Source organism: Pezoporus occidentalis, unplaced genomic scaffold (assembly GCF_034315485.1).
Source record: "Pezoporus occidentalis ecotype Australia unplaced genomic scaffold, CSIRO_AGI_Poc_V1 ctg75, whole genome shotgun sequence".
NCBI classification, from domain to species: domain Eukaryota; kingdom Metazoa; phylum Chordata; class Aves; order Psittaciformes; family Psittacidae; genus Pezoporus; species Pezoporus occidentalis.
In genome coordinates, this window is record NW_026916104.1 from 383,747 (window position 1) to 397,430 (window position 13,684).

General features: G+C 39.4%; 1 protein-coding gene across 2 annotated transcripts in view; it reads left to right on the top strand.

Moving 5' to 3' along the window:
* The window catches only part of CREB5 (cAMP responsive element binding protein 5), a 255,644-nt gene that overhangs the window by 42,060 nt on the left and 199,900 nt on the right, over positions 1–13,684 (top strand). For both annotated transcript variants that reach the window (XM_062602100.1, XM_062602101.1), the window contains exons 2-4: positions 264–335; positions 3,425–3,518; positions 12,432–12,553. In XM_062602100.1, the coding sequence (XP_062458084.1) occupies positions 264–335; positions 3,425–3,518; positions 12,432–12,553 (288 nt within the window). The remainder of the gene's footprint in view (positions 1–263; positions 336–3,424; positions 3,519–12,431; positions 12,554–13,684) is intronic.

A 13,684-nucleotide genomic window follows, 5' to 3' on the forward strand; every position in this document is an offset into this window, starting at 1 on the left:
TAATAGGGTGGGTTTTCTTTTTTTTTCCTTCCTTCAAAGTAAATATGTGCTCAGGAAGAAGTAATAAGAACTGAGACTGCAGGGAGCCTGCTGAATATTAGCAGATTTAGTACTCCAAGGATGAAAACTTTGTTTTGGTCTGTTTGGGGAGTTTGAAATCAAAGCACAAACTGTGACAATTGTATGTTGCATGTATGTGTGAAGTTTAGAACGTATATATTCATAGGTTCCCTTTCTTTCCCCCTCCCCCTTTTAACATGTAGATTTATGAGGAATCAAAGATGAACTTGGAGCAGGAGAGGCCTTTTGTCTGCAGTGCCCCAGGCTGCTCACAGGTGAGTGGAGTCAGCGGTGATATTAATTGAGTCCTCAGCACTAGCTCTGGCTTGTATAATGCCTCCTGATATATTAACACATGTCTAATAATAATGTGTGTGTTGGGATTTTTTTTCAAGTCTTCCCCCTTTCTCCCCCCCCCCATTCCCTCCTTTACCCTACAAGGTATTATTACAAAATATTTAAAGCGAATACAGCAGATAGATAGTCAAAAGTGAGTTGGTAGAAGTACTTCTCCAGCTGCCTCTGTGCCTTCCCTCATCCCCAGGCCTGATGTTTCAAGACAGATATTGCAAATTCTTTTAGTGGTTAGCAAGAGGGAAAGAGAGGACACACTAGACAGGGCACATTTGTTTGTCTTCTACTTAGATGTATGATGGAATACAGTATGTTTCTTATTGGATGTGGTAACCCTCCTGCTTTTTCTTTTTGTGTTTGTTTAAATACTTAAATACAATTCCTTATTAGCCACCCCCCCTTTTTTTTTTTCTTTCTGACATCTCCTTACAAAATATTCTGTAGAGAAAATGCAGCCTGTAGATAAATTCTGCCCCAGCATGTACATTTGGGATTCCTGTTGACTGGTGATGTGCCATGTGTCTCTGAGGCTATAATCTGACTTGTAACAGTAGATGTTTAATGATCTTAAAAACCTGAATTGACAAGGATTTACCTGCTAAGATTTTGAATTGGGATTTGTGTGTTGTTTCAGTGGTTTTGCAGTGGTGAGGGAAGTTTCCCCCCTGCAGCGATGAAGGAAGTTCCACATGTGGCACTTCTCTCCCTAATTCAGATAAGTGACGAGTTTGTGAATAAAATCTTCAGGCAAGGGCTTCTTTTGGGCTTTTTGCCACAGGCTTCCTGTATGCATCTGATTCAAGTGATTTAGCCTACCCATTTCCCAGAGCCCTCCTCTCATAATGAGGGTAATATTTCCCTGCTTTAAAGGTATGTTGGGAGTTTTCAGCTGGCTCATATTTTTACAAGACTTTAGGTTCTTCTGGTGGAATTATAGGTGGTTGTTACTGGAGTTTAGATCCTGATTTTGCCAAGAGCTGAAAAAAGGAAAGGGAGAAGCCTGAGGTCTGGGTAACAACTGGCTGGGAAGCTTTACATTAGAGTGCATCTTTTGGACTGTCCTTTTAATTGAAGATTTGTCACTTCAGATCTTGACACGCAGAATTAAACTTTCACTGTTCTGTCACAGAGGTAGAATAAAAGTATCTGAGTTTTATAGTCAAGTTTTATTTACCTTTTTGTTGAATCTTAAATCAAACTTCCACTCAAATCAGTGATCTTGGGTGTTTTCATGGCAGCTACCAATTTCCTCAATGGAGGAGAAGCTGATCCAAGCAAGTTCATTTAGGTGTTCAGAAAAGAGGAATGGTTGTATGCTGGTACAATTTGGAGGGACAAGAAGTGTAGGTGAAAATAATAATTTCTCATTTCAAGACATGGCCTCCATTTATTGTAAATGAGGACTTCACAGAAGTGCACAGTGTAGTGCTGCTATCGAACTAAGCTGTCTGGTGACTGGCTTCTCTATCAGCCAGTGCAGATGCGTACTGAGGGCTGAGGAAACTGACCTTCTGCATAGGGGAGAAAGCAGACTTGCAGAAAAGAGTCTGGGCTAGAGGAACAGCTTCTCCTCAGTTGCCCCATGCTGTCTTTGAAGCTGGCTGATTTCACCCTGAAGACAGAGTGTGGCATCTGTGAAGGAAAAATCCATTTCCACAAGAACAAAACATGGGTATTTTTTTCCCCTCACAATTTCATTGAGCAAGGTCTTTCACATATTCCTTTTGTTCTTAACATAAATTTCTAGTGCTGCATTTCTTCCAGATGAGTAAGCAATGAATGAGGATTTCACAGTGAGGAAAAGGTCTTTGGGATTTTATTTTATTTTTTTTTTCCAGAGTATTCATTCCCATTATTTATACTTCTTTGTCTATGGGCTTAGAGAGATTTTCAGAAGGTGTAACATACTGCAACTATTTATACTATGGCCACAAGCAAATTCACTGAGCCAAGAACATACTGTGTTGAAAGCATTAAGTCACTTTAACTCTGTTGTTGCCAGTTTTCTACAGCCTCACGTGTACCTGTTGCTTTAAAAAGCTGCTTTTAATTTTTTTTTTTTTTTTCCCCTGAAGCTTTGGTGATACAATTTTTGGCCTTTTGCTACTCCTGAAATAACCTTGCTAAAAGCGTTACAGAGGGGAGGTCTGTGTATGCACCTCCTGGTGAAGGAAACCTAACAGAACCAGTCTGCTCCTTGAGCCCAAGTGCTTGAACATTTATTCAAGCTTGTCCCTTTGTGTTATTCAAAAGAAGCTATTCATTGTTATCAGACTGTAAAACAAACTTAGCACACTGATTAGTTTCTTGCAAAGCACATCTCTTCACCTTCTCTGCTTGACAAAGGAAAAGAATTTCATTTAGTATCATAAAGGGTCATAAGTAGCTGTTGTGTCCTGAGCATCGTTGCACTGCCACTTTGAATCAAGTCAAAGTGTCAGAGGTTTCCAAAAGATGCATTTTGCCTGAATACTTTTGTGTAGGGAAAAGCTGGCTTGATTATTTTTATTGCTGTTCAGCAGCTACAGATTGCAGAAAGACACAAAAGCAGAAAAATCCAGTAAAGTGATTTAAGATATGCTGCATTACTTTGCTTTTGCCGTGGGCTAATAGCATATACAACAGCAGTTATCACAGATCCTCAGGCACGTGGTGACTTGTGAGCCGGTGGTAGCTGGAGCGGGTGTTTGAGACCCTTAGAATTCAAAACTTGGTCTGCAACCTTTTCAGGCAAATGCATGACACCTTGCAGTTTGCAACCTCATAGAGCACTGCAGCAAATAAATTTCTAAGTAGAGTACAGTGATTTGTTACTCATGCTCACTTGCATTTTCAAATATTCTGTTCCTGGTGCCATTTGGACACATTTCTAGCTGGATACATTTCTTTCTCTCTCTCATTTTTAAATTCTGTCCAATGCCAAAAGTTTATTAGAGAATTAAATTCTTCTTTGTTTTTTTCCTTTTTTTTTCTCTCTTCCTCTTTCTCTCTCTTTCTGTTTGCCTGACAGCGTTTTCCAACAGAGGATCATCTGATGATTCACAGGCACAAACATGAAATGACTTTGAAGTTTCCTTCAATAAAAACAGATAATATGTTATCAGGTAAGAAGACGTGAATTCAAGAGTCAAGATAACTATTTAGATGATGTTGAAAGCATGACTCCTACTGGAAAGCTACTGGCCAAATACCACCAAGATTGGTTTTAAAAAGCCTCAGCTCCAATTAAATAACAAGTAGAGATGGAATAAACTAGGATGCCTATCTCTGAACAAAAAGACAGTTGCCATTCTTATGTCTTCCCACAGGTTTGGCATGAGAGGGAGAGAATTCTCATTGCTGAACCTCAGCCATGCTGGCAGCTCTATCACTGACTCCCGTGTCAACATGCCAGTGAAATATAGGCACTTAAGTACATGTCACCTGGGAGCCCAGCAGTGACCGTGTTAATGAAGTGCATTTGTACTGTTCCTACAAGACTAGCTACTTAAGTTTGACAGGCTCACTTCAGCAACTGTAATAGGCCACATCATATGAGCCACCTTTATTGTGGCTTAAGACCTGCCCCCTGTAAATAGCCATAACCAGAAAGGTTAACCAGTGGGTAATATCCAATACTTTTCCTCTAAAGGTAACTAACTCTCCCTGTACTTCCCTCATTATACACAGAGGTTATTTGGTAGTATGTGTAATTACATCTTTCAGTTTCTTATGTAGGTTTTTCTTATATAGTCTTTTTGTGCTCTTTTCTGAGTAGCCACACATCACTGGCTTGCTGGCGTTTGGAAAGTGCTGGGAAAAGTCAAGCTAGCCTTAATCTCACTGCTTCTCTCCTCTCTTATTCCTTTTCCTGTGTATATTCTTTGGGCTGTAGTAATATTAAGAATAATATCACTGGGATTTTTCAGGTTTCAAAGTAATTGTAGAAAAAACCTATGATGCAAATGTACATATGTTAACCAGTGTTTGATACTTATCTTTCGAAATGGGCTTCTTCAAGGTAAATTGTGCCATTTTAAGTGAAAGTACATGATGACTAAAGGGTCTCCAGCAGACTAACTCTTTTATGGATAAACAACTTCCATTTTAGTTGAAATTTTAATTGTGTATCAATGGCTTGCACATATTTGGGTTGGGTTTTTTTTTTTTTGTGTGTGTATTTTTTTTAATTGGGACTTTAAGAACCACTGAGAAATCAAACAGACCTTGTCCCAGATAGAATTTATTTCTCTCTTACACTTATAAATGCCATAGTGGACTAAGTTTAGGAAAGGACGGTACACAGCACATCAAAGAGTAGGGCTTGTAAATCACCTGTGGGCCAGCTATGCCCACAGAATCCTGCATTTGCAAGCAAAAGTGAGAAAATGCTGCTCTTGCACTTGGTCATGTCCTCTGGCAGTGAAACTGCTTGAAGACATCTATGCTGTGGGCACATTCACCCTGTGAAAGTGCTGGCTTTTGTTACAGCTTTCTGTTTGGCAAGGCTTTTGCTCGGGGCAGTTTCTAAGGAATATGTTCTGTCATCAGGAGTCCCCTGGGTAGAATACTCTGTTTATGTTTGACAACTGCTATGATTTAGCTGTCCTGCTCATTCCAATGGGTTGCTTTCCCAGGCAAAAGGCTTTGACTGGCTTCCACCACTATGACCATTACTGGAGTCCCTAGACCCAGAGTTAACTAACTAAGTATAAAGAAATGCAGAATTTTGTGACCAGAAAGGCTCCAAGATTGCTCCTGATGGATGTATTCTTTGTGCTTTGTGCATGACAATCCTCTGTAGTAATAAGAGAGTAAAAAGCTGCAAGTACATCTGACTGCGATGGCTTGGAACCTGGTATTGCCATGCATTGATTTTTCTTCCTGTGTTTGTTTCGTGGATTTGTTTGGCATTTTGCAGTCCTTAGTTTGGAAGCATCATAGATCATCTGCTCTCTGCAGGGAGACATTGAAAAATAGTTGTTTCATTACCCACCAAAACCCTGGGGAAATCTAAATACCTTAAAGTTTAAGATGTTTTATTCTTGGATTTCATAATGAAAAATTAATGATATATGGGGAAAAGAGACAGACTTTTCTCTTAGACATTTGTCTTCATGTCTTCCTTCTTGTTTTTTGCATTTTTGCTTATTTGACTTTATTATTTTTATTTTTTTCTGTCATCAGTAGGTTCAAAGAATTGCAGCAGCAATTGCCCTGTAATAAACCAGGTGCTGTGTTAGCACTGTGTTTTTTAACCCTCTTTTCCTTAGGCTGCCTAGCAGCCAGACTTTCTCCTTTTCTCCAGTATGTTGCATCCTATCTCTTAATGTGTTGTGTTTTATCCAGTCATTATTAGTAATTATGCAAAACAGTGGGCTGTATGCATTCAGGTGACCATTAGAATGATCTACTCTGTTTCCAGTCTGGAATCAGCATAATATCAGTAATATGTAACACACACTTAAGCATATCTTCTATAAACTATTACTGGAGGTAGGCGCTAAAACTGAGGGTCTGTTGGTCTTGTACCAATGTCTTAGCAACTAAGCAAAATACTACTTTGGAAGTAGCAACTTGTTTCTTGTGTGAAAGCTGTGCTGAGGTCTGAAATACCAATTCATAAGTGAGAGGCAAAGTTATATCATATGTAAAGTTACATGTTAGGTAGGGAGCGTTAACGTTTAATAAACATGATTCTGTAATCCGATTGAAACTATTGGTGTTATGCTGCTTTATCAGGTATGTCTACCCAAGAGTTGCCTTGTTATAAATTAGCTCCACTATATTTTCTTCCATTCTTTTCATGCTGTCTGAAGAAGAATAAGTTTTATTACATCTGGTGACTCTAGGACTAATTCAGATACTCCAGGTACCTGCATACACTGAAGAGCTTTCTGTTCTTTATATAAATGGAAGGGAAGTCTCCTGAAGGCATTTCATTAAAATGCAAGCGATTTTTTGATTGGGTAATTTGACACTTTTTTCTCTTTTTTTCTCTTTTTTTTTGGAATTAATGTTATTTGTTCCTTTTTTTTGTGCTTGTATATATATATATTTTTTTTTTTTTTGCTTGTTAGAAAGTCTTGATACAGGTATGGATAGAGAGTCACTGATGGTTTCCATTTCCATCTTTCCTAGCCAAAAAAGGGCTGTTTCAGATAACACAGAATATCTTCTGTAAGTTTTGCATGCTAGTCATCATTGCAGGAAACTTTGTAGCTAGGTTGATGACATAAATGTAATATTTTTGCTGTTGTACTAACTGAAGATTGCATTGCTTTGAAACTCTGTAATACATTGTGTGTCAAAACTTTTTTGTTTTAACACTGAAATAATGTGTTAATGCCTGTGGGACAGATTGTTCTTTTCCAGGTAAGTATTAAAAGCCACACAGAACTGAACTTTGGGAGCTGCGGATATTGGAATTCCTGTGGTATCAAGTTTGGGAAGGGGTGAAGCTATACCATTGTTGGAGCGGGGGAAGTCCTTCCAAAAGTGCTGCTAGCAGATGCAGAATTATCTGTAAAGAAACCTTGTTTTTTCACGGTACTATTTACTGAAAGCCAGACCAATCTAGATTTTTGGTGGTAAAGCAGTGGAGATGATAGAAACATCCTTCTCTAGATGAAAAAGTATGTGTGCTAGAAGTAGTGCAAATGTATTACTTTTCCCAGGCAATGCTTGTTTCAGTGAGGTAACATACATAATCCTTAGTTCACTAAACTTTTTCCTTCTTGTGGTTTACTCAGGGAGGTTTATCTAGGCATGAATTTTGTGGAATGCAAAATGATTGGATATAAGGACAAATAATTTTGTTTGATTTCTTGTTTGCTTCTAAAATGCAACTGGTCAGGTTCTGAGTAACCAGAAGACATTATGGATGTGTAGGACTCAGTATGTGTAGCCCCAGAAGAAGTCCAACCGGCACTTCAAACAGCGCATCTTTAAGCTCATTTGTGAGCCCCCGGGTGAGGGCAGTTCCACCAGGTACAATTAGGTGCGCCTCTTACTCATCTCCTCTTCCATCACCTGCTTGAGGTGTTGTGACCTTGAGATTCTGGGTGATCTTGGACAGTAACCTGTCAAATTAATAAAGAAATTCTCAGGGCATTCTTTTTTCCTTGTGGCTCCTTGATGGGCAGCCCTGCAAATTTCAGTGCTAGCCCTATTGCTCTGACTTTGTTTTCGTTGTACGAAAATATAACATGGGTAAGTATAGAACTTCAACAGAGCCCGCAGCTGAACAAGCCAAATGCCTGTTATTACTGCACATCAGACTAAACTTTTCTTTTGAAAGAAGAAGAATCAAATTACACACTGTGGAGCTGTGCTGTTGGGTAGCTTTTACTGAATTGGAATACTATTTTTCTTTTTTTTAAATCAAAGCTGACTTCACATAACTGTCTTTTGGTTCTCCAGGGACTTTTAACTGGTATCATGCATTAATGTTTTCATTTGTGCTTTGAGGGATTAAATTCTAGGATCCAAGCTAGTTTTACAAAATGCATTCTAGATGATTCAAATAAACTCTCTCTATAGCAAGCTAATGTTGCATTTCCTGAGCTGTTGTTTTCAAAGCACTATATTGAGATTAATTGTCCTTTCTGAGGCTATTATGTCTGTAATTACCCCCCCCCCCCCCCCCCCCCCCCCGAAAGTACAATGAAACCCCCATGCAACACCAATCATAATGAGTATATAATGGAATCTTTTTACTTTACTGAAGACTTCAAATTCCCATTGCCTTACAACATACATTTTTCAACTGGTCTAGAAGATCAGGCATCACTTCAGACATTGAGAACAGGTTCTCAAAACAGTCAGCAGCCAAAATGCACTCAATATATCAGATTCTGGTCAGAATCTGGTTGCTGAGTGCTTCTGAAATCCTCTCTTATAAGATACAGTAGGTTAACTTGTGATCTGCACAGGTGAGATCATTTGATCTTGCTCTGGGTCTTTCATGTTATCTATTTACATTATTGATGTTTATTTAAGCTCAATGTTTCTTGCAGCCTTTCTGGACATGACTGTGTCATTAGAGAGGCAAATTATTTACCTAAATAATAGGCTGAAGAGAGTATATATTGCGTAGTCTGAAGCTTGACAGGCTCTGTGTTCAACTTGGTGCTAAAGGCAAGATCCATGTTAACTTCCTAAGTAATTGTCAGATGACACAGTTTCACTTCGGAAGTGACAGCTGGCTAAAGGTAGATACCTCAAAGCATAACAGCAGTTGGGGATGGAGAGATTTTTTCATGTTGAAGTACGGGACTGGGTTGGAATGGCTGGTCAGTATAACAGCCAGATACCTAGGGTTAACCCAGACAGACCTTTATCCCAAGCTGCCCAGTCCAAAATGCAGCTTGTGACATTAGAAGTGCTGGGTTGTATGGATAAGAGTGTGCGTGCAGGACAGCTTCTTACAGCAATGCGTGTCCTCAGCAGGAATGCTGAGCACGGTGCTAGATCTGTCTGAGTTTTGGTCCAGTTGCGTTTGTCATATTCAGTTTCTGAAGTACAACAAATCAGAGCCCTGTTCTCAGTGAGCCTGCAATAGTTGTGGGCGCTGGTGATAGCAACAAAAGGTTTGTTTGTACCAACAGGGAGCACTGAGGTCAGGCACAAGCTGTTGGAACTATTAATGCATTTTTAAGTGCTGAGAATTAGGAATATTTTATTAATTCTGGGAGACCTGAATATGCAACTTATGCTAGGGTCTCCTTTGTGATACTGTTCTCAGTTAAACCACAAAGGCTTGCCTAATGTAGGTTAAAGGGTTACTGTGATGTTGAGAGTAATGTATTCTGCTACCCCTTTGCTCACCTCCTGAAGGAGAATTAGTGTTTTGCAGAGGCAAAATAGCTGGTTTCCTGAGGAGCAAAGAAAGCTCACTGGACTTGGTAGCCCTACAGTCCTGAAATCAGCAAGTGTAGTGTATTTGCAGTATAACTACTGTAATATGTAAAGTCTCAATGTTTGAAAGTCTGGATCTTTATCAGTTCTGCTCTCATACAACAAAGAAGTTCTGTGGTTGTGGAAGGTGGTTTCTGTGGATGTTGAAGGATGAAGTATTTTAAAGTAGAAAGGCAGCTCTTGTTTTGCATCTGACTGAGCTGGCTTCCAGGAGATCTGTGAATGGGGTTTAGGCCAGGTGGTTGGTGGTGTGTTCCCTTCCTGACTGGGAGGAAAGGGGGGCTGCCTGTTTTAACAAAATCTGCTTGTGAATACCTGTCACTGCATTCTGGATCATAGAAACTATAGTAACCATATGGGGAGACTGAGGTAGTAATTTAAGATCACCATGTCAATATGTAGGTGGTGTAAAAGGTGTCATTAATCTATCAGTGTTGATGCTTTTAGATAATAAAGTAGTGGATTGGAAAGATCAGCTGTAGGCAACACATTTGATTATCTCAGACTGCTTTTAGTGCAGAAGATATACTTTCACCATGTACAGAAAAAGCTGATGGGGCCTTTGTGCATTTGAAGTCACATTTGTGCTCTGGGTTGCTTGTTTTCACTGCTACTTCACTGAGATTATTTTTGTCTGTCTAACATTCATGAAATAGATGCTGAACAGATCTGGAACTTCAGCTACATGTGCCTGAGCACCACCTTGTTACCCATTAAGATGCTTCTGAGCTAATATAGCTGTTGTAGTAATGCTTAATTTCTCTATCAGCTGTGTACCTTGATGGAAAATAACAAAACCTCTTCTATGTTAGTGTCTTCTCTTCTGCTCTGTCCCCAGATTTTCGACTCTGGAAAAAAAATAGGATTTTTGATTTCAGTGAAAGTGGTGCCATCAACTTTTTAATGAAAACCTGGTTTCTCATTTTGGTGATGAAATTGGTACCTTGCTTATTTGATATGGATATACCACTTTGAAAAATAAAACGTTTCCTGTATTTGCCTGTCATTCAAATACTAACAAACCCTTTATGTCCAGGGAAACTTGGCAATGATTCTCTTGGTTTTCCTACAAAATAGTTGCGTTGCTCACTAAAGTAATATTTAATCCTTTTTGGAAATCAAATATATTTCTCCTGCTTTTTTAGTGCACTTTATTTCCAGCACAAACTCCAGTCCAAAGGCCAACACAACCCTGGTGTAAATCTACTGAGTTCAGTGAGGTTACCCTAGAGACTGGTTTGGCGCTACTTTGTTTAGTATATGAACCTGTGACGTGCTGAGTGTCCTCAGCTCCCATCAATGTCAGCACCTCCTTGACTCAGCTCCTTGTGCTAAGTTCTTTCAAGATTCTTGGAAAGTCTTATGTTTCTGACTCTGGTAACACAGTAGTTAGCTGTGAAAACTAATAGATAAATATGTGTGCATTCCCAAACACTTGAGTTTTGTTTCCCTTAAGCTCACACGTAGGATGCTCAAGCCAAAAGAAATAAAGCAGAATTTTAACTTTAAGGACTTGCTTTTTATGTTACACCAATATGTTCCATCAGGAATATAAATGCAAATGGATGTGTCTGCCCATTGATTACTTGAGAAGCTCAAAACTGCAGGGCCACACCTGACACAGGTGGTTTTATAATGGAGGAGGCTGATGTTCCCTCTTAGTTTCCAAGTGAAAACTGCATTTCTATTTGTATGCGCTGCTTTTGTGCTGCCTTTTGTTTAGGGCTTGCTGTGTGTTTCTATGCTGATCGAGGGAGAAACATTAGAACTTGACCCAGCTTAGCTAGGTGCAAGAAACCAATTTTTTCTTCTCAAACTCAATGAAGTGGGAAGAATTTTTTTTTTAATTTTTTTTTTCTGAGGTCAGAATTGGCCCAACATGGGCCACTGGGATTAGTACGACAGAGTTTTCATTCTGTGAAGAATGAATTTCAAACAATAGGGTAGTTGTCAATGATTGTGCAGATTATTTTTGAAGAGAGTGAATCCAATCTTCCCATAAAATTAGGCACAAAGCAGCTTGAGCTGGAATGGGGGCTTGGGAAAAAGGAACCAACAGGTAAGAAAAGAGGTTTTTATTATCTTTTTTTTTAAATGTGTGTAAAGCTGATAGGATCATGTATACTTTCCCCTGCTTCTGCTAATATGGCTCTGTACTGTAATTTTGAGGGGGAGATGGGAAAGGTGAGGTGGAATAGTTAAGAACTTGCCTAAGAACGAATGGAGGTGCCTCAGAGCTGACTTTTCAGGAGTTCCCAAGTTCGGTCTTGAACTTTCAGTCCCTGAAGAAGGACCAAGGTCATCACTGAAAATACAGTCCACAGGGCAATGTAGCTCATCTATCTGACAGGTTTTTGAAGAGGTGGGGGGAAAACCTTGTGCTTTCTTGAGTCTCTGCTGCCTGGTGTTAGAGAATACTGTCCTTCCCCACATTATTCCTGAGAAGGCAAAAGAGTTCCTAGAGATGAAGGCATGCATTAAAAATATTTTGACTCCAAATCTCTTGGCTTACGTGTATTACACTTTGAGGTATAAAACACATAAGGATGCTTCTTTGTGGTCAAAGTTTAACATTTCATAGGTTTTTCTAAATGTCATTTAATTCTTTCAAAAACTCTGCTAGAAGCAGACTTCTCACTGTGGCTAACTTCATGGGTTTTGCAAAGAATGTGTATGTTTGGGGTGGTTTTCAAGCACTTGGAGGTGTTAACTAACGTGTATCTGCAGCAGTTACCTGTGTGCTGTGATGTAAATGTGATTTGTGATACGCACTGTTCATTGTTTTGCATGCACCTATTGTTGAAGGTTTATAATCAATTACAATGACCACTTGCACACTTTAAGGTTATGCACTTCTGTTATGTGCCTTGTGAAAATCTGGCCTGTTGTCTTTCTGGTTGAATGATGAACAGTGCTGTGTGTTTTCGGACACTGCTGGCAAACACTGGCTGTCTGCAGTGCATTGTGTTGAAATTCAGTGCTGTGTGGTTCGTTTTTAATGATGGTGTGGTAGGGGTGGAGAGGTTATCTAGAGCCTCTCTGTCCCTGGAAGGCAATATAATTGTCTCCTCCTCCTTTTAGTATTAAATACCTATGATCATTTCTTGTCATATTCTCAGATCAGACTCCTACACCAACACGCTTTCTGAAGAACTGTGAGGAAGTGGGCCTCTTCAACGACATCGATTGCTCCCTAGAACACGAGTTTAGGAAGGCACAAGAAGAAGAGAACAACAAAAGGGTGAGTTTGAGCACACTGAATCCTTCCTCCTGTTTTTATATTCTTGAAATATTAAAGGACATGTTTCAAGATCACTATCTGCGAAAGCAGATTGAGCTCTGCTACCTGGTAGTAACCTTTTGATTAGAAACTAGGTGGCACTATACGATGTGACATACTTTTTAAACTATTGAAACAGTTGACAAATATAAACCTCCCAAACCAGAAAAAACCCAGCGTTACATTTCGAGAAGTGTGTAACTGTGTTTGCCAGGGTTTGATTCCAAGTCTTTGCTTTTAAGTAAACTGTAACACAAACCACACACCTCTTGAGGAAAAGGCTTGGGAAAATTATATCATCTTTGAAGTGAGGACTGCAAACTTGCTCAAATGCATTACAGGGAAATGTGGAAAACGAAGGAGCATTTACTTAAGAAAAAAAAGGAAAAAAAAAAGTTTTGCTCTTTCCTCTGCAACATGATGGGGCCCTGGATTTATTTGTCATCATTACTGTTTCTGTATTTCTCATAAAGTATTTATGTTGAAGCGAGAAACTTTAACTTGTAATACCTAGTAGATAATGTATCCCATTCCCAATTAGTATTCTTCTAGTTTTAGTATTTGTAAGTTTTGGTTGAATGATATATTTATGCGTGGTTAAGTGTACTCTTGTGCCCAAAGGTTGTTAAGGTATTTTGAGAGATCCCAAAGAACTGTTAAAATTTTCAGGGAATTGTAAAACAGCTTAATGCACTATGGAGGCCAGCAAGAGCTAATGCATGAAATTTTAACTTTTCAAATAAGATCCAAAGTTCTGGTTGCTTTTGAGGGCTAAAACACGAGTAATGTGCAACTTCCTACATCAGCATATTGCTCCCTGCAGCCCTCCAGTAACCTGCCCACTGCCTCCCCTTCACAACGTTCCCTTTGTGTTTCTGTTTTCCCCTCTCCCATTTCTGTGGCTCTTGGAAATTCCTGTGTAATGTGTCCCCTGCCAAAGGAGTTCCCCAGTTATTGAACAGTGTGTTATTTGGCTTAGTTCTCACGGTAATCTCTATTTGTCTAATTTGAACATTAACCGGGACCACAGACTAGAAGTAGGAAAAGGCTGCTACGAAGCAGCTATGGTGCTGAAGCCAGAGGGGACTTTTT